General features: G+C 44.4%; 1 protein-coding gene across 8 annotated transcripts in view; it reads right to left on the bottom strand.

Moving 5' to 3' along the window:
* Positions 1-22,092, bottom strand: part of Sema1a (semaphorin 1a) — a 1,083,998-nt gene that overhangs the window by 27,443 nt on the left and 1,034,463 nt on the right. For 7 of the 8 annotated variants that reach the window (XM_069303901.1, XM_069303896.1, XM_069303903.1 and 4 more), the window contains exons 11-14: positions 18,095-18,183; positions 17,729-17,957; positions 10,234-10,454; positions 2,828-3,035 (exon numbers count right to left, since the gene is read on the bottom strand). In XM_069303901.1, the coding sequence (XP_069160002.1) occupies positions 2,828-3,035; positions 10,234-10,454; positions 17,729-17,957; positions 18,095-18,183 (747 nt within the window). The remainder of the gene's footprint in view (positions 1-2,827; positions 3,036-10,233; positions 10,455-17,728; positions 17,958-18,094; positions 18,184-22,092) is intronic. The other variant, XM_069303904.1, reaches the window with a different exon arrangement.

Below are 22,092 nucleotides of genomic sequence, written 5' to 3'. Positions count from 1 at the left end.
AGGAAGTGAAGCAATATTGCATGGTTCACAAAACTAAGCATCGAAGCAGCCAAGAGACTACGCAAATGTAAACTTATCCAAATATCACTTGTAAACTCTTATACAAATGGTTCACTGAAAGCTTAGTGTTCAAAGCTACCAACAGGTTGCATCCTGGAACTCCCACTTCCGGCCAACAACAGGTTAGTTTGGACGACCAGGAAAAAGATGTTTCATTACATTCAATGCTGATTTTCTGGAGGAGCTCTGTGGTGGCTCTCTGAAGCTATCTAACAACAGAAAAGATGGAAAAACCTAAAATTAATCAGGGAGGAGCAAAATAGCAACTACCTGAGTTGCCAGGAACCAGAGACCTCTCAAATCCCAAAGCCTGAAAATCCAACCTGTCCTCTTACAAAGAATGTCACATTTCGATCATATGCCTTGCATAAGGCCAAAAATTGTCGTACTTGAAAATGGGAGTGGCTCGCAAAAGTGATGTACTGTCCCATTTTCTGTTTTGAGTCCTCTGATAGGTTAGGAGAGGACATTTTAATTTGACCAATTTCTTGACGTTGGGAAACCTTAGGAGGACAGGCTGGAAAATCAGCCCTAGGACATGTAGGTGAAAACAATGGCCATTGTTTTCACACCCCTTTTCGTGAACACCTCTCCCTCAAGCATCCAGAGACTCCTCGAACTGACAATACCCAGCTCCTGTACATTAAAAAGAGTGGGAGCCATGGAGTTCAGCCAGATCACCTGGTTCAGTTGTTGAAAGGACTTCCTCGCATCACTTTGAACATACAGCACCTTCTCATCAGGAATGAGATACTGTAGATAGGAAATGCAACAGTTAAAGTATTCAGGTTGAATCCTGGAACTAGTTCTCTTGCTGGAGAGACAGTCAGCAAAAAAGACTGGGTCACAGGGCTGGTTTAGTCACAACACAAAAGACGTGTCATATATGAAAAACATTCCAAATATACATACTACCTTAGCAGTTGCACAGCATAATCTCACAGCACAGTAAAACTTGGATTTTCAAAGATAAAAAAATACACTTAATTGAATTGTGACATGAACATTGAACATTGTGACACCATGGGTAGACCACACACAGGCTGGCCAGCTTTAATGACATTGAGGACAGCCTAGAAAAAAACATGCCTTGGAACAGGGAACCAAGGCTCAACAAATAGGGCATCCACCAAAGCAGTGTGGGTGGCATACATATAGCGATGGACTGATGCCACAGGATGCAACCTGGAAGCCAACCGACCTATTCCTCATCAGAAAAGATGGAGAAAGCTGCAAACTACTAAGAAACTGCTCACCAGTGCTGAAGGAACAGAACCCATGTCTCCAAAGGATAGCGTGAAACTACTCAACCCTACAACTGTAGGCAAAAGCCAACAAAACCAACACCTTAATAAAGAATAAAGATAATCTAAATTGAATGGGCCACCATGATCCAAGGGGATGTGAAAGGATGAAACAACTTACAAAATGGCACCGAGGCAGTAACAATATCAAATACCAACAAGAGCAGCTCTACCAAAGTTGAGTAACAAGAGGCAACAGTAAGAAGGCAATCAATAAACAACCAGGAAAAAAATCTGGAACAGAAACAGAAGAAGGATGATGATCACAAAGGGGCAAAAGGAGTGCCAAGAAACTTCATACTGTCACCATAACAAAAGATCTAGGTGCAACACCAACAATACAGCCACCTGTGCCTCTATAGAAATGGTGGTAAACATTCAATTATAACTCCAGATTCATAGATCAGTGAATGTCAAGCTAGCAAGGCAAGTAACCAGGCTAACCTTCTGAAAGAGATGGACACCTGGCCGGAAAGGCTAGAAACCACAGAGCCAGAAGGATCACCTTGCCTAAGTATTTCTCTAACCTGGACAACACCCTGAGCAACAAATGAACAGGACCCTCGACCAGTCCAGTTGAAAGGCATCCACCACGAGTCTTACAATCGAGGAATGGAGCCAGGCAGGAGGGAAGCTGCCTGTTCCACACCGATGCAGAGAGATCCACCTCTGGGTGACTAAACATCTTGCAAAGCCAATGGAAGGATGCACTGTCAATGGTCCACTCCATGGAAATTGGACAGAAGGCTTTGTGTACTAAGGGGCTTGAGCCAAGATCCAGCAAACCGTTTGGATCTGCACGAATCATTTGTGGAGTCTGCTGGCTGTTTCATGAACCATGCATTTGTCTGCATTACTGTACTTCACGTACCTTGTGGATGCCTTCTCAGTGTGCATGATCATCATAATCACCAAGCTCTCTTGCCTCTATCAGAGGGCCAGGTTTCTGACCCTGTTCCCCCTGAAGGTCAACAGGATTCCTATGAACGATATGATTCAGTAGTGGGAAGCTATCTCAGTGAGCTAGCTTCTGGAAGCCACTAAGGGGCTCTTCCAGAAATACTGTATAGCTAAAGCTAATTGAAACTTTTCGAGAGGCAAACCAGCCACACGAGTGTTATCCTGAATGTGAAAAATGTGTTTAAAGTCATTCTCAAAATAGATCATTTTTTAAAATACAATTGTTAATGACTGGAATTTAATATCTATCATGATGTAAGAATATATATGATAATTCTATAATTTTGGTCAATGCAATTAAACTATTGTCATTATCTGTCTGAAACATCATGAAGCGAAAATAAAATTAAAATATCACCCCAAAAAGAACTACAAAAATTGTATTAAAATGTAATATGAAAATTTTTATCACTTCTCATATTAACATATTTCATTCATCTAAATACATCACCTGTAGACTGTTTTACAATTGGTAAAGCATAAACAAGAAAAAAAATACATACCTATTGGCATTTTGTCTCTGATCAAAATACTCATAATCTGTATCAGCATACAACTGGTTGTCTTCATCTTTGTTGCACTTTTTTCCACAAAAGAATCCAGTAATGAAGCCCAGGATGAGTGCACCTATGGTTGCAGATGCTACAGCTATGGCCAAAGTTTCAGCTGTAAAATGTAATGGGACACTTTGGCTGCTTGGTACTTTATGATCTGTGGAAGATGTTTAAATTAGATATTAGCAATCATTTTGATTTTATACAATCAAGAATGATTTGTGCATAGGCCATATATACGATAATTTATGCACAGGTTTAATAGACATTCAGCAAATTTTTTGTTTATACAGGAAACAAAATATAAAATTAATGGTTTGAGTGAAGCTGAGAAGTTTTTTCTGAGTTAGCCAATCTGTCACTTCCTTAGGCAAATGTCCTGCTCTTCCCTTGATATAGCCAAATTACAACATAGTCAACGTGATTCACATTTCTAGTTCAACAGGGATCTTTTCAAGCCACCTACCATGTCATGAAAAGAGGGAACTATAGAGAATTCTCAGTCTACCCTAGAAAGACCATCAGAAGGATCACTGAACTTCACACTTTTCTCTCCTTGATGCATCCAATTTGTGTGACAGTTTTTCCCTCCTAATGACTGCACAAGTGGTGTTGCTAGGTAATACATCATAGTATCATGTCAGTGTTAACAGTTAACCCTCATATTAAATCATCATCATTTGGTGATCCAGGCCACAGTGATTACCTGTTCCAGTCATAACCCCTGCACCCGAATATGGTCCCCAAGACCAAGGACAGCCAAAAGAGTGGCATATTGGTAAACATCATGGGTGCAAGGGTAGACCGCAAGCTGGCTAGCCATAATGACACTGCAGACAACCCGAGAAACATGAGCCCTAGAACAGGGAACCAGGGAAATCAGATCAACCTAGAGCCCATCCACCAACACAGAAACGGTGGCTCGCAGGTAGCAGTGTAAAGCAGCTACCGGACACGGAACGTGAAGCACCACCGGTCTATCCAACCAAGCATCCATCACAAACGAACCCCTTCGGAAGGCCACCGTCTCATCCTTTGCTGTATAAGGAGGAGATGGCTGCAAATGAACAAAATGAACAGAAGAGGCTACCACAAACTTAGGAGAAGAAAGAAAAGAAGAAACCCAGTCCAAGAAGGCTCAGACTAATGACCTTGGTTCAATGACCAAGAACAGGCCAGAGGTGAAAAATTCATGAAAAAGCTTGCAAAACGAAGCAGAAGTGACATCCACCCCGAATGCAAGCTGCAATGTTTCCACCAATGTTGCACAAAAAGCGACAGTATTTGGCAAGAGATGCCGACCCAGAAAAAGCCACGAGAGAAAGGAAAAAAACAACCTGGACCAACACTGACAAAATCTGACGAAGAAAAAGAAAATGTCAGATAGACCACCAAGAAATCTCATACTTTCATTGAAATGAAGACCACAGGTGGGACACCATCAGAGAGGCCACCTGATCCTCATACAAATGGTGATACACAATCATCAGAAATACCAGACACGTAATGTGAAGCAGGAAGGCGAACCAGCGAGGTACCTCATTGGCGTGACTTACTATGTGGCCCGACTTGCCACTTCTGCCTAGATGTGGCTCTCTTCATGTTGGCGTGGTCTTGGCAACTCCCATTGTAAGTGGTGCTGTTTCCTGATAGAGGGACCCTCGCCGTGGATGCTTTTTGGCAGGACTGGTTGAGGTGGAGGTTCCTGTACCTCTTTTCCCCAGTCCAGCTGTTGCTCTAGGTTCTAGCTCAGCTGGATTCCTATCAATCGGGGGAGAGTTTTCCTTGCCCCATGGTGGCCAGCCTATCCTAGGTTTCAGGCACTGCTTGCTCGGTGTCAAAACCCGTGCATTTTTTTGTGGTATCTGCCTTTTTCAGTAAGTCGGGCCGGTGAGGTACCTCGCTGGCAAAGAGGACCACCTTTGGGCTCCTGTACATACGGCAAACCCAAAGGAAGGAAGTGGCATGTACTGTTTACTCCATGGAAAGAGGAACGAAGCATTACAGGCCATCAGTCAAGACGTTGGATACTCTCTGAGTATGAGCAGCAAGGAGAGCTAAACCCCAAGAACTCGGAAAAAGAGCTACCCAAAGCGACCAGCTCCAAATAGCCACGGTCTGAATGACCCCTCCTCCGGTTGAGAAAATGAGCCACAGGGATTCAGTGCCATCCTCCTCCAGCCACACCTCTGCAAACTCCACCATCGTGCTATCAGCCCGACGCATGGACAACTGGTAATGCCCCAAGTCGGACCGGGGAGTACCCATCACCAAGCCCCAACCAACCGACGAGGCGTCCATGAATACATCAAGTGAGAAGAAGGCACCATTGCACTGATCCCCGAAAAGGAAGCCAGGGACACAGCAACCGGCCCAGGGACATGAATCTAGTGATCACAAAAGTGACGAAAGAGGCTGCTCCAAAGGTACCAGAAACAGCCTCCGTAGCCAAACCCTGCCCAGAGGATAAACCAGAAGAGCAAAGCTTAAGCAACCACTGAGGGATCCGGGTGAACGAAGTGTTGTTCATTTGTTTTTCTTTATGGGGTAGTTCTTTTGTTCTTATGTATGTATGTATGTCCCATTTTTAGCCAGACTGTGGTCTGTTTTGTTTTGCATACCTTTCTGGGTGCCTTTCCTGGTCGATGTCAAGTATGACATGTAAAGTGTTCATAGGCTATTGCTACCTGTGCCTCTCTGAGGGGGCCAGGCTCTGGCTCGTGGACTCCGGTAGGCATAAGAACTGACTGACACCCCCAACATAACACTATATCAGTTCAGATTGCATCAGGGAGCCGACAGGGATCCCCACTAAAAAACCTGAGTTCTTAAGAGAAATGTGGTGATGGCTGAGGAGGCAAGTGGCTGGCAAGTTGTTGGCCTTGATCATGCAAGCTAGTGCAATGTACATACAGTACATCTTTTTTGTGAAGAGTGCAGATATGGAAAAATCACTCCTTCACATACACACACACATGATTAAAATGAATGCTACACTACCTTCCCTCACTAACAGCCCAATCCCTGACACTTCCCTGGACTTGCGAATCATTTGATCCAACTTGAATATTCTTAGAACAGGTGACCAAGTTCCTGATAGCTTCATTTTCCTCAGTCACGGCTCTTCATGGCATGGTTGTCTCTTCATGTACAGAAGCTGTTGACATCTCTACTTGGACCCTTAGGAAGATACTGGGTTGACCTAGCCCATATATATGATTACTCATGATTTGGTCATTAACCACTGGACTGCGCCAGCCGACAATTGTGGCGGAAAAAGCGTAGGCTGAGATAACATAATTTTAAGATTTCGTACCATTCAAAATAGACGAAATGGACTCCTGGGACTGCCAGTGAGGGGCAGCCATCTTGAAAAAAATTCCCAGATTTTTCTAGGGCTGCTGGCTGGATCAGTTCTGAATGAGCAGCCATGGGTGGTGCATGCTCCTCTGGCTCCCACTTCCATATTGGACGTGGTGTTGAAAGATCGCTCTCCATCGGTGAAATTCAGATTTTATTGTTTGAAGAACATAAGGCTTATGATATTGATGAAACTAGGCACAATAAGGACCTAACACAAGGGTTGGACACAAGCGATACAGCACTGATGAGGACAATACAGCAATCATATCCAGTAGTAGCTGAGTGCCACCCATGCCCACCCATGTCATCTCCAATTTTTATAGATGATACTATAGATGAATCGTTTTCCGGGTTCAGTGATGATACTTCTGATACAAGTAGCATAGATGAACAGTGTGTTAGGGGCTTCCATGGTGGTGTTTATTGCCAGTGGTGGTGGTGGTGGCAATAGAAGGAGCACAGGTGAATTTGCGAGGGAGAACTGTGATCATTTTGTAACACAAACCACAATTTGATGATTCTGATGTTGCACACACTTTCCCATATACAGGTGAAGATATGTGTGATATCAGGCCAGAATTTTGTCATTAGGCTTTTCCTAGATCTTTCCAAAACTACGTGGATGTTTTCAATCCTACCTTACAAAGTGATCTTTTCATGACTACCTTACAAATTGATCATTTCCTATAATCTTTTCAAAACTACCTTACACTTCACAAGCTTGACTACATACCACCTACAGGTATTAAAGCCAAGGATGTACGTAAGTGTGTTATTTGCAAGCACACAGAACGAAGAAACTGGAAGCGAAAATCTGTTTGTACCTGGTGCATCGAGTGTGAAGTCGTGCTGTGTACCATGGACTGCTTCTTTGATTACCACTCGCTTCTGAAGTACTGAGTGTGTAATACAGTTTGTGACTGTATAAATAGTGTGTGAAATGTACATATTGTAAATATATTGAATATTGTACAGGTAATATTGCACCAATGAAGATTTGTTGTGGACACATTACTAACACATGGATCACAGTTCCATGGAACATCATGAACGTTCTACTGTATACATACTGTAAAGGACACAAATGTGCATCATATACGATAAAAAAGTAATTATAAAGCAATGAAAATACATAGAAAAAATGAAAATATATCTGTGGCAACTTCTGAATGGCCCGTGCGACAAAATATTTTTTGAAAATTTCAGTAACTCCCTAGATACTAAGCACTGACAAGCCAGAGCTGCCTCCAAACATTTACCTCTTAACACTTTCGCTGGCCTGGCGGGTGACCCGCTGCACACTGCAAGGTTGGCCGAGACTTGCCTGTTAGCCCACAACCTCATTCCAATGTTTTTTTCTTTTTAGTTTTCACGCCTCAATGTTCATGCTACAACATTATATTTGCTATCAAATTGTTCACGATAGAATGCTGTAAATTGATATTTGCATATAAGAACATATAAGTCTCACTTTTCTATACTTTAGACCCACCGCGCACCATAAGGTAGCCCGAGTGTTGCCCGTGAGCTCACCACAACACTCCAATGTTTATTCTCTTTTCAGCTTTCTCATCTCAATTTTCATGCTATGTCGCTCAACTTGGTATAAAATTGTGCGCAATAGAATGGCTGTAAAGGGTATAAGAACATACAGTGGAACCTCGTGTGACGAGCGACTCCAGTTACGAGCATTTCAAGTAACGAGCGAGCCACTCGCAGAAAATTTGTCTCGATTGACGAGCTTTTGCTCGATTAACAAGCAAACCACATGGTGCTTCCTAGCATTCCCGCTGGTTCTCGGATGCCTCCGACGACAGTGTTGTTGTTTCGCAAGACAAGCATTTCACATGATGCTATTAGTGCCAGAACGGATTAAATTCGTTAATTGAGGCACCACTGTACAAGTCTCACTTTTCTATACTTTCGACGAACATTCAATAACTTTTCCCTCATGTGTGTTTCTTTCAATGATTTCATCATTGATTGGCTCTGTTCTTAATCAGTATCCATCTGGAAGTCAATTTGCAGTGTTTATAAAGCCGGTAACAACAAATAATTGAGATAAAATACCGGAATGGGGGAAACTTTTTGACTTGAGGGGAGGCCGTGACTGTCACGAGCGATGTCATGAGAACAGTAAGCCTCCAGTGTGGGTGGGCATCCACACGTTGGGGTCAGGATGCCACGTGGGGTATACAGAGAATGGGAAGATGTTGGCGTGCATTTTAAAACAAGTCACTTAGTTTTTGGACAATAAATGGAACGTTTAAAAATTTTTTAATTAACGATGCCGTTTGCATCATCACGCACTCTCCGGTTTTTGGTTTTACGACAGAACACGCATGATTTGGCAGCAAAAGTGTTAAGACTCAAAGCTTACTGGGAGCCAGGGGCTAGATTCACGAAAGCACTTACGCAAGCGCTTACGAACGTGTACATCTTTCCTCAATCTTTGACGGCTTTGGTTACATTTATTAAACAGTTTACAAACATGAAAACTTCCCATTCAAATGTTGTTATTGTTATAAACAACCTCCTGGTGCTTCGGAGCTCATTAACTGTTTAATAATTGGAAACAAAGCCGCCAAAGATTGAGAAAAGATGTACAGGTTCGTAAGTGTTTGCGTAAGTGCTTTCGTGAATCTGGCCCCAGGACTGAAATTTGGCTTCCCTCAGCAAGGCAAGGGGAGTATTTGCAAATCAAAGATCAACTAACAAGCAAAATGAAGTGCTCAGAAAACTGAACTGAAAAGCAAAACCATCAACAACTCTCTAAAGAAGAGTCAAATCAATGCATGGGATAGTTAAATTGTATACCTGTCCTAACTCTCCTGGCACCACCAGGTAGCAGATCAACACATACATAGTTCCAACTGGACACCTTGTCTTCCCTGAGAAGCCCTACCCCCAGCAGTACCTTTCCTGGTTATTGGTCATCTTTCAGACAAGTGGACTGACCTTCTTTAAGACTGTCCAAGTGCAGGTGCCAGCTATTTCTGTTGCCTTCATCACTGCTTGTTGGTTTCAAAGATCCTTTCACCCATAGATTTGTAACGCCTGTCATTGCTGAACCTCCAAAATAACCAGAATCTCGTATACCAGGAAATAGTGAACCCAAAATCAAATTAACTCTAGTCCATTTAAGACACATGGTCCCTTTCCTGTATCATAAGCAACATCAAATTTCACTTCACTTAGAAGGAGAGAGAAAACTGTGGGAATCCTGCAAAAGTGGCAGATCGAATGTAAACATCAGCATTCAGGAACACATCTGAGAAGAAGCCCAGGTGACCTCAAGCTCAAACTTGGAGGGAAGATACACAAGATCTTCTACCTGGACATAAAGTCCACAAAATCTCTCCACCCTTGGGACTAGACATAGGCCAGATCAAAAGGCAGCCAAGGCCTATTCTCAGTGCCCACTGAAAACATCGAATTTTCCCAATACCAAATAGACAAGGGGCAAGGAACAGAGTCCCACATTCAAACACAGGGTGTGAGGGGAAAATGATCAATTGATGCAATTGCTATAAAAAGCAACAAAGCTGGATCAGGCAAACATGTACAGGTTGCAACAGTCATGTGTCACCATGGGCACCCAGGGTGGCAAACTAGGCTTTTCATCTCGGCTCAGTGAGCATATGGTGATTTAGCCTAAAAGCAGCCCAAAAAAAGTTCAATCAATAGCTGGTATTTTATACAAAGCATTAAGTAAGATGACTCAAATATAATATCTTTAAGCAATCATTCCTGAGTACATTATGTAAGTTTTTCCCTCATTCCTCCAAACTTTTACATACAGGGTAAAAGCATATGACACTAACCTGCTATACACTAAAAATTATTGGGTAACACTTACACATACAGACAACTTTAAAACTCACTCATAGTAATTAAAAGATGTTTACATTTTCTGTTCTGGGGACAATTTTTTGTATACAGTAGTTCATATTTTTATTTAAAACACCTATAAAACATCTTTCCGCATTTACCTAGATCATCCTCCGGAGTAATAGGAATTGGAGTGCCAGATGCACCGGGATTAACCGAGGCAGAAGGTGATGGCTTTTGAGTTTTCTTCTCTGGTTTTCCACAATCACTATGAACACCATCACTGATATTTTGGATCATCTCTTTCCCACCACCCAGCATGCGGCATTTACGATTATTTTTGTCCCAGACACAGTAAGGATCTTGTAAAGCAACACACTCACTGAAAATAATAACATTAATCAAATATAAAATGTATATAAAGCACATTATATGTATACAGTAACAATATTAGAATTTTCACTAGTCTGTATTAAACTACCCAAGAAATGCCTGATTTTATCTAACTTTCTAGTACTGTAGTAAGTATTTTCATAGAATACTGTATCTTAACAGATCCAGTCAAGGATCTCCTCTCATCTATGTTCTTGACTCACAATCAAGGATCCAAAGTTCGATCCCCAGGGGGAACAGAAATGGCTGGGCACACTTACTTTCAGGTGATGCCTCTGTTTACCTAACAGCATATAGGTACCTGGGAGTTAGCTAACTGTTGTGGGTTGCATCCTAGGGAGGGTCAGTAGTTCTACCTGAAGGGGCCTTCAAAAGCCTAAGTATAGGCTTCCTGTTCCCTGACAACTTGAATTATTACTGTGGCCTGCCCACTGTCACTAACCCCTGGGCTGCACACCTTTTAATAACTAACAACCCCTTTGTGAGCAAAAAATAAAAAAAAAACAGCGTTGAATGTAATAAAACCTCATTTTCTAGGCGAGTCCCGGAGGCTCCCCGGACTTTATTGAGCTGATATGTATGTATTAGACTGTCAAATCAGTCAATTCGATTGGAGTTCTATACCTACCGGGGACCACGAGCCAGAACCTGGCCTCCTGAGAGAGGCATGAGGAGCAATGGCCTATAGAAACCCCCATGTGGTTGGAATCATTCCATGTCTGCCATCGACCGGGTCTGGCATCCAGAAAGATAGATGCCCCAAAACAGACCCCTATTCTGGTGAAAATATTGCTACTGAAAGTCGAACGAGTGGACAGAACTCCCCAAATGAAAATTAGCAAACTAGTATGATGTCATCATGTTGCTGCACCACTGTCTGTGCAAACTCCCCCCCCTCCTCAGGAGGGGGAAGGGGGAGCCCCAGACCCTTGCATCGGTGAGCCACCCTTCAGTTCTGAGGCAGGATGTCAAAACACGTGAAAACACCGCCGACCGGAGGGAAGGAGGGTGCAGGGGAGCCTCTGGGTCTCACCTAGAAAATTGCATTTCATTACATTCAACACTGGTTTTCTAGAGGGAGCCCTGTTGGCTCCCCGGAGCTAACTACCCAAAGATAACAGAAAACAGGGACTTACCCGGGATGTGGTCTCCTTGCTCCTCAACTCGAAGCTGAGACAACTGGCTGCAACCGCCGACTCAATGTAAAGCAGGCCCTATGAGGATCAGGAACACTGACAGGGTAACGAGTGACCAGGACTCTGTTCGACCTCCAAAAACCCCGCATTTGAATGTCAACTCAAGACATGTTGCCAAAGATGTCAGCGAAAGCAGCAAACTTATGAACATTATGAGCACGAGAACAGACCGCAGGCTGGCTAGACTTGATAACTCTGCGGACGACCTGGGAGACCCAGGAAGGAAGGAAATCGGGTAAACCCAAAGCGCATCCCCGGCCATCGAAGCCGTGGCACCCAAATAACAGTGGAAAGTCGCAACCGGACACAACACATGATGCACCCCTGGCTGAACCAGCCAAGCATCAACAACGCATGGATCCCTCCGGAAAGCAGCAGACTCATTCTTCGCCAGAAAAGAAGGAGACAGCTGCAGACGAACAAACCTACTACCAGGACCAAAAGAGCAGAAACCCCTGCGCCAGAGAAGAGCATGAAGCTCCCCGACCTGACCCCCCAGAGGCCAACGCCAACAGGGAAAGAACCTTAGAAAACAATCCTGAACCGAAGAGGCCACGACAAACTGAGGAGAAGAGAGAAAAGAAAGCACCCGGTCCAATGACCAGGATGGCTGAGGAGGCACATAAGCAGGCCAGAGGTAAAACAACACACGAGACAGCTTGAGGAACAGAGCAGAAGTAACATCAATACCGAATGCAAGCTGCAACGGCTTCGCCAGTGCCGCACGATATGAGGCGACAGTATTCAGCATAAGATTACAGTCCTGGAACTACCACAAAAGGAAGGACAAGACAACCCTATCAAAGACCGAAGTACGCCTACGCAGTGATAGGAAAAACCGGAAGGACTGTCAGAAAATTTCATACTGCCGCCGAGACAAAGCATGCATGTGGGAGACCAACAATGAAGCCACCAGCACACCATACAAATGATGATAGACCCGAGTAAGAAACTCCCGACGCGAAGACTCGAGGAGAAAAATGAACCAGCCTCGTACCGGGGCTGGACCGATCTGCTGAAAGAGGCGGAGCCGCAGGAAGACCCTTGGGTTCGGACACCCAGCAAGCAATGCCTGAAACCAAGGCTGGGTCAGCCACCAAGGAGCCAGAAGGACAATTCTTTCCTGGTAAGTCTCCAAGTGAGCCAGGACCTGGAGCAGCAGCTGAACCGGGGAGAGAGGTATAGGTAACCCTACCTTGCCCAGTCCTGCCGGAAGGCATCGACCCCGACGGCCTTGCAGTCGGGGAAGGGCACCACATACAGTGTATACTGGGAGACGCCTCGACCACGCCGAGACCGTCCATTCTGTGGAAAGGGGAAAGAACCAGGACAGGCTGTCCACCAGGACACTGACACTCCCCCGAACGTGAACCGCCAGGAGAGCCAAACCCCGAGAACTCTGCAGATGAGTCACTCGAAGCATTCAGCCCCAAAGAGCCAAGGACCGCATTCGAACCCCCGCGGTTCAGGCAATGAACAACCGGGAAACAGTCCAATTGGAGCTGGATCATTGATCCATGAGCGACCCGAATCCTTCGGAGCGACATCCACACAGTCACGAAACTCCCGCACCATGCTGCAAGCCTGACAAAAGGACGGGCTGGTGAGCACTGATCACAAAGCCCCAGCCCAAAGATGATGCATCCGTGAACACATCGAGCAAGGGCTCGGATAGGCGCCAAGGCACTTAACCCCAAAAAACCCAAAGAGAAACCCGGCGATGCAGCAACCAATGCAAAGCCGCCAGAGGCCGAACCCAGTGGTCGCGAGAGAGGCGGAAGGAACGTCCCCAAAGGAAACAGAACAGCCAACGAAGCTACACCCGACCCGGCGGGTAGACCATCATGGCAAAGTTCAGGCTCCCGCACAAACCCTCAAACAACCGGCACATGACCCGGGAGCCCCTCAAAAACAGACAAAAATGAGAACACAGCCGAAGCATAGCCGCGGGAGGGAGAGACAGGGAAGCGGTCCGAGCGTCCCACACATGACCCAGCCAAGACCAAACCTGAGAGGGAACCAGATGGGACTTCCACCAGTTCACCAGGAACCCGAACCCAGCGAGCTGGGAAAGAACCAAATCCCTGGTGAGCAGACATGAGGATTGGATGGGAGCCCACACCAGCCGGTCCTCGAGGTAGGCCAGAACTTGAACGCCTAACAGATGCAAGCGGGCCACCATGACCCGAGTAAGGCATGTGAAAATGCGACGAGCCAGATTCAAACCGAATGGAAGGCAAAGGAAGTGGTAACTCTGACTGCCCCACAACAAAACCTAGCCAGTCCCTGAACTTCAGATGAATCCAGATGTGCCAATACGCGTCCTTGAAGTCCAGAGACACCATCAAAGCATCTGGCTCCAACAGGAGACGTGTCTGGGTTAGAGTAGTCATCCAAAGGGAGGGGGAATAAACTCATGGGTTCAGACTGGACAAGTCCATATTGAACCGGAGGTCTGCGTAGTCCCGTTTCGGGTCCGGAAACACACTGGAAACCCACCTGGGGGAACGAGGTCGTTTCGACTACACCCAAACAAACCCACTCCGAGACGACCTGACAGAGTGCAGGAGAAAAGGCCTGCCTTGCCAGCCCTAAACCCCCCGAAGGAGGAGGGGCCACCCAATGCCACCATAGGCTGCATAGGACCATAGGACCAGGCGTGAGCAAATATAGCAAGCCTCTCCTCCATCGCCCCGTCAATGGAACGAACCAAGAAAGGGCTGACGCACAGGACGATCACTGGACCAAACATAAACAGACGGTACCGAAGGTTGCACCAGTGCTGAATCTGGCACAACTGGCTTACCAATACAGGAAGAACCCCCGAGCCCTGGCATGACCCTGCTGGGAAGGTTCCCCACGAGCCCCCCCAAAGGATCAACAAATCCGACATAGGACGGCAACTAGCTGAAGCTGCATGCAGATACTGCACAACCGCAGACTCAGCAAACAGCAACGGACAAAAGGGTGAAGACAGCCTAAGAGCCAGGGGGCCCAAGCGGTTTGCGAGGAAGAAGCGAGCACCACTTACCGACAAGCGAGTCGAGAAGCAAAAAAACGCAAAACCGCATCCCGCAGGAGTGGCACAAACAGCTTTAATAAAGCAGATGACATACGCACCGCTGAGGGAAACGCACCAGACCCAGAGGTGACCCCAAGCGGCTCCACATCCACCTCAAGCCAGTCCAAGGACAACTCAAGGAAGGAGACGAAATGCAGAGGCGAAGCCAACAAGCCACGCGTGCGCAAATCCTCAGCGACCAATGCAGCTGAAAGGGAAGGAACCTGCACATGACGCTGCACTACACCAACATCCCACGGAAGGGCAGAGGCGAACAAGCACGCATTGAGATGCTCAAATTTGCCCCCCAGGAAAACCTGCTACGCCATCTGAGCCTCCCTCCACTCAAGCATGCGGGATTGACAGAGAATATGCCAAGCCTCCAACAAGAAGAGAGGGCAGTCTGCTAACCAGGAAGACTCCGGAACTTCATAACGAACCCAGTAAGGACACGAAGATCCATATACGAAGGAATGCGGATCCATTACAAAAGCATAATCTGGGTCATGCAGGAGGTAAGCCGCAAGGGTTTCCCGCACCACTTGGGACGGGACGCGGGACCAAAGAACCAACAGGATCACAGAACCCAACCCGGGGAGGGGTAGACACCAAATCCAATTCGTACGAAGAGGGAGCGAAAGAGAACCCCTCTCCTTGTAACACCAAACCCCCACTTCGAGGGTAAAAAACCCAGGTGGGGTCCAATGGGGCCCAATGCCCCCATGTCAATCCCTCCTCTGCCCTGGGAACCTCACCCTGAGGACCTGAAGCCGAGCCGTCCTTCAAACCCCCTCGCCTCTAAAGAAAAGGCAGGAATGAAGGGGGCCCACTGGTCAGATCCAGAGGCTCCAGCTCGAGGACTAGGCTCGAATGCCTCCGCTGCCAGCCCGGAAGGGGACTTCCCTGAGACCACCTGAGTCTCAACACCAACTAGACCCTGCCCCAACTCCGAAACCCTCAGACGTTTCGGAGCTGGAAGCAAGAGGGGTGGAACCGGATGAACAACCGAAGGGGAAGGACAAGAAGGAGCAGACGGAACCAAAGTCAAAGCGACTCCCATCCTGAAGTCTGGGTCCTTATAATCAAAACAGGGCAGTCTCGGGGCATCCGGGGAAGCAACCAACCTATCGCGTTGCGACAACCTAAACCTAGTATACAACACCTCAGCTGTCTGCGCCTGCATATCACGATCAGTAGCTTGGGTGAACTGGAGAACGTACAAACAACAAATGTCGCATGACTCCGGGTCAAAAGAATCACTGACTCGGCAGGCAGCATGGCGGAGACACAACAGGTGATTGTCACCCTAAGACAAGGGGACAGAGCAACCGTCAACCTCGCACGAAGTGAGAGGGGACTCAGGGGTTGCATCCATCAGACCAAGAAACCCCCGCGGGGTTTCCCAGAGCCCTTAACCTTGGTAACATGCTAAGGGAAGCCCAGGCAGGGGTACAGCTAACCAGCACCCCAAAATTACCAAGCAAACTGCTAAAAGTTGCACCCCCGGGACGTGTATACTCGCGAGGATCTAGCGGAGGACACCAACAACAATAGGGAATGACCAACCAAGAGGCAGACCCTCCATCATGAAGAGAAAACAAAATGAAAAAGAAAACCCAGCAAGAGGGCAACGTGCCCAGGCAGAACAGAGCCGGCCGCTGTGAGAGGTGATAACAAGCTGTGCTGTACCCTGCGCCCCAACAAATGACAAACTACCCGCAACCCAGAGGCAAACGGGTAATCAAAAAACTCAGCTGACTGAGTTCCTGGCTTGCACACCGACCGTAAAGACAGGACTAAGCCACAAGTCACAGAAACTGACACAAAATCGTGAGCCAGAGGCAAACAACCTGCCAGCAACACATCAGCCAAGAACTGAAGGGTGGATCACCGACGCAAGGGTTTGGGGCTCCGCCTTTCCCCTCCCGGGGAGAGGGTGGGGTTGCAAAGACAGCGGTGCGGCAATGTGATGACATCATGCAAGTTTGCTAATTTTCATTTGGGGAGTTCTGTCCACTTGTTCAGCATTCAGTAGCAATATTTTCACTAGAATAGGGGGTTTGTTTTGGGGCACCTACCTTTCTGGATGCCAGACCCGGTCGATGGCAGACATAGAATGCTCCCAACCACACGGGTTTCTATAGGCCATTGTTCCTCATGCCTCTCTGAGGGGGGCCAGGTTCTGGCTCGTGGTCCCAGTAGGCAAGAACTCCATGCACATTGATGTCAGTGTGCATGAAGACATCATTTATTGCAAAATAAAGTGCAATAAATGGTCTTTGAATCACAATTGAATCACACATGAGAGACAATATATTTAGTCATTCATTGTTTGTGTGTTGTTTAGTTTTTTCTAGTACAAAACATCCAAGCATAAGATGGATGCATCCAATGTGAGGGTGCATAAACCATGTCATCAAATACAGGAATACCAATTCCCAATTCAGAAGGGAAGGTGGGAACAAAAACCCTCTTCCCAGAAGCAACAATCCCTGCCCAGAAGACATAAGGTCCTAAACAAGGTCAAAAAGAGTCCCAGCGCTCCAAGCAGATTCCCCCTCCCCGAGTCCCGGGAAACCCCCGACAGAGGGCTCCGGGTCGGAGCCCTCTTCTACACTCACCACCCTTTAAGAAAAAACAGAAGGAAATGATTTAATATTGTCTGGGATATGAAGCTTGTTGAGCTGATCAGCATTCCCTTAGACTAATGAATGATCTTTTCCAGGATGCAACGTACAAGAAGTTCATAATTAACAAGTACCTGTTTACTGCTAAGTGAATTAAGACATCAGGTATAAGGAAATGCACCTAAATGTCTCGTCCTATGTGGGTATTGAATCCGGTATCATTTGATTGTGTGTTAACTGTTCTGACAACTTTGCTACAAGACACCATTAGTAGAATAATTATTCCTTAGTCTTATATCCATGTAAGACTATGATCATCAAATTTAGTGATATGAATAAAACCCATTTCTAACAACAATAAAGAGAAGATTGATTATACCTGCAAGATATACTCTTGTCAGTGTAACAGCGATTCAAGGAAATTGAATGAATCATGGAACGTGATCCAACTAGCAAACGTGGTTGCTTTCCTCTTGGTTTGATCACTTGTAGAGAAGTTACGGCAATATCAGATGGAAACACAGATATCTCTTCAATGATAAATGGCTCTACTTCTTGATATGAGTCAGCTGATTTTGTGTTGACAGCTTTTATCACTTTGCCATCATCTGCAAAATTAATGACATTAATACAGATCAGAATAAATTTGCATTTTGTAAATACAATTTACATATTCATTTCAATTCTTGTATATGTAAATGTTTATAATCTGTGATTTATACCATACACAGCTTCTACTACCTACCTGTACCTATGAAGAGGACATCATAGGACTTTCCATCTGGTGTTCTTACTTGTGCGTCCACTGCTATAGATGTGAAACGGCCAATAAAACTGTAATTTATGTTGATAATTAATAAGAAAATTTACACCTTAGAGAATATTAGAAATAGTAAAGGTTAAGACTTAGGTATACACATTAATTCATATAAACCAGATATAAAAGTATTTAGGAAAATCCCAAGAAATTTTAAATATAATTGCGACATATTATATGTCGCAACTATATTGCGACATAAATTTTCTTCATATATAAGTTTTCATATATGTACAAGTTTTCATATACAAGTTTTCATATATAAGTTTCATATATATATATAAGTTTTCATATATAAGATATATAAGTTTTCAAACTACCAACAGCACCACTGCATAGAATGCTAAGACAATCTACAAAAATTAACAATAACTTACTATGCCCTTATCAAAGCAGTTTTAGGCTTATTTTGTCAAGGCAGTCTTTGGCCTTGTGGCAGCATCTGTGAGCCTTTGTATTACCCATTTCTTTGTTTATGTTTTGCCCATACATGAACCCAAGATTTCATGAAGTGACCCACTGAATTGTAGATTTGACCAGAGTAACACTTGACAATCCAAGGTGAAACCAACTGAATGTCTAAAAACACAGAAGGAATTAAAGTATAAGTAAGAACATGCCCAGCAAGTCACCCATCAACAGATGCAAAGTATACTATCAGTGATGGGCTTCTCTAAATTGCCAAACACCAGAACACATTAAGTTTATATTAATGTAACTGAACCAAAGAGATTCACCAAATCGAGGCAGTATTTCTTCTTTGTTCTGTTTAACAAGGACATCAGCCATAACAGGTCTAATCAGCCATCAGCAACAGGTCACTCAATCCTCCAACCCTAACCACAATACCAGGAAGAAGCCTGGTTACCAAAGCATAAGTGCTCAAGTATCCATAAACTATCAGTATGCCCAAAAAGGAAGGAAAGGGATGCTTGTGGACATAAAATGAAAATAAAAAGTCACCCACTCCATGAAGGCACACTTTCAGTCACAGGATGATCCATGCTGACACCACACAGGTGAGGGAAGGACAAATTGTACCCTGTGCACAGACTTAAAAATCTATGACTAGTGGACCGTGAAGGAAATGGCATTGTCATGAGAGCTAAGCCATAGCTATTCACATCAATACTGACCTAAAAGCAGAATCCAGAAGATTTAGGGACATGCAGTAACTAGTAGCCCCACATACACACACACACACCCATACAAGAGGCTGTTCTGGAAACTGGAACATGCTGGAGGAGTGAGAGAAACTTCTGACATGGATGAAAATTTTTCTGACAAACAGATGATGGCAGTAATCACAGACAATGTATATGACTGGAGGAGTGTTACTAGTGGAGTACCACTGGGTTCAGTTCCTGCTCCAGTAATGTTCATCATCTACATAAATGATCTACCAGAAAGAATACAGAATTATATGAATATGTTTGTGGATGATGCTAAGATACTGGGGAAGACTATTGTAATGCCTTTCAAATCGATCTAGATAAAAATAAGTTCTTGGAGTGTCAAGTGACAAATGGAAAACAATGTGAATAAATGCCATATTATGGAATGTGGAAATGAAGAAAATAGACCACACACAACATACAAATTATGCGGAAAGGAATTATTGCACTCTAATAATGAACGAGACCTAGGGGTGGTTTTGGATAGTAAACTGTCGCCACAGGAACACACAAAGAACATTGTGAGAGGAGCATATGCATCGCTTTGCAACTCCAGGCTTGCTTTTAATTATATGGATGGTGAAATACTAAAGAAACTGTTCATGACTTTTGCGAGACCAAAATTGGAATATGCAGCAGTTGTATGTGCACAAATCTCAAAAAGCACAAACTGGAAAAAGGGCACCAGCATGATACAAAATTGCTTCCAGAACTGAAAAACAAGAGTTACAAGGAGAGACTAAAGGTGTTAAACATGCCAAAATTAGAAGATAGAAGGAAAAGAGGTGATATGATCACAACTTACAAAATACTAACCCTTAACTATACCCAACTAGAACCAAAAATATTCTAGATCTGGTCATCCCAAACAATGAAGACATAATCAGGGACATTACGATTTCAGATATCACATACTCGGATCACAAGCTCATTGAAGTGCAAACTACCATCAGTATTCAGAATAGACCTAAAACAATGAACAAGTGAAAGGGGTTATTCAGTAAATTCAATTTTAATAATAAAAGGATAGACTGGGAGACAAACTGGGAACTTACAAACATTCCATGGGAAACTGTTGTAAGTTATAAAAATTCTACAGAAGGGATAGAAAAACTGACTTCAGAAGCATATAAAGTCTGTCTGGAACGTGTTCCTTTAAGGAAAGCCAGAAATAGGTCCAAAGTAGAAAGAGAACGCAGACGACACTATAAAAGAAGGAAAAATACGGAAATGCTTAAGCAGACGTAACTTTTCCTACAAAAGAGGAATAATTTAAACTGAGAGATTGAAGAAATTGAGCAGAAACTGAAACAACTCATATCAGATTGAAGAAAGGCAACTAGAACAGAAAGCAATTAAAAAATATATATATTTCTTTGCATATGCAAAATCAAAAGCAAAAACCACTACCAGTATTGGACCTATTCATACGAGTGAAAGTTCATACACTAAGGATGACAAAGAAAATAGTGAAATCCTAAAAGAGCGGTATGAGAACATGATTAGCACTAATAAACAGCATGAAAGTGGAAGAGCCGGACAGCTTCTTTATGCATGATATCGAAACCCCTGACACGAAAGGGGTTCGACACGCATCGAAACACGAGTGTTGAAGAGTTTGAAAGAGAAATTGAAAACATGCCCATGCACTCAGCTCCAGGTCCAAATTCATGGAATTCAATATTTATAAAGAAATGCAAAGGTGCCAGTAGCACAGGCACTCAGTATAGTATCGGTATAGAACCAGTGAAAAGCAGGGATGCCATAGGCACAATCAGAGAACACTGTATAAACATCAGAGGTCCACAGTTGTTTAACATACTCCTAGCGAGTATAAGAAATATTGTGGGAACTACAGTGGACATCTTCAAGAAAAAACTAGATTATTTTCTCCAAGGAGTATTGGACCAACCGGGCTGTGGTGGATATGTGGGCCTGCAGGCCGCTTCAAGCAACAGCCTAGTGGACCAAGCTCTCACAAGTCAAGCCTGGCCTCAGGCCAGGCTTGGGGAGTAGAAGAACTCCCAGAACCCCATCAAGCATGTATCAAGCAAATAAAACAAGAGGAAAATAGATTGGTTAGAAAGGCGGGGTTCAAGAGCTAATTGCTCAATTCTGCACACAAATAGTAAATACACACACACAGGTGAGTACTCAATGACCTGGACAGAATAAGTATATGGAGCACCACTTGGCAAATGGAATTTAATGTAAATAAATGCCATGTTATGGAATGTGGAATAGGAGAACATAGACCCCCACACAACCTATAAATTATGTGAGAAATCTTTAAAGAAGTCTGATAAAGAAAGAGATCTAGGCGTGGTTCTAGATAGAAAACTATCACCTGTGGATCACATTAAGAATATTGTGCGAGGGGCCTACGCTACACTTTCTAACTTCAGAATGGCTTTTAAATACATGGATGGCAAAATACTAAAGAAATTGTTCAAGACATTTGTTAGACCAAAACTGGAATATGTATAGTACCCATATCTAAAGAGGCACATCAACAAACTGGAAAAGGTGCAAAGACATGCCACTAAGTGGCTCCCAGAACTGAAGAATAAGAGCTACAAGGAGAGGTTAGAGGCATTAAATATGCCAAAACTAGAAGAAAAACGAAAAAGAGGCGATATCATCACTACGTACAAAATAGTAACACGAATTGATAAAATTGATAGGGAGGATTTCCCGAGACCTGGAACTTCAAGAACAAGAGGTCATAGATTTAAACTAACTAAACATAGA

Source organism: Procambarus clarkii, chromosome 51, assembly GCF_040958095.1.
Source record: "Procambarus clarkii isolate CNS0578487 chromosome 51, FALCON_Pclarkii_2.0, whole genome shotgun sequence".
Taxonomy (NCBI): Eukaryota; Metazoa; Arthropoda; class Malacostraca; order Decapoda; family Cambaridae; genus Procambarus; species Procambarus clarkii.
This window is presented reverse-complemented; position numbering and strand designations above follow the sequence as displayed.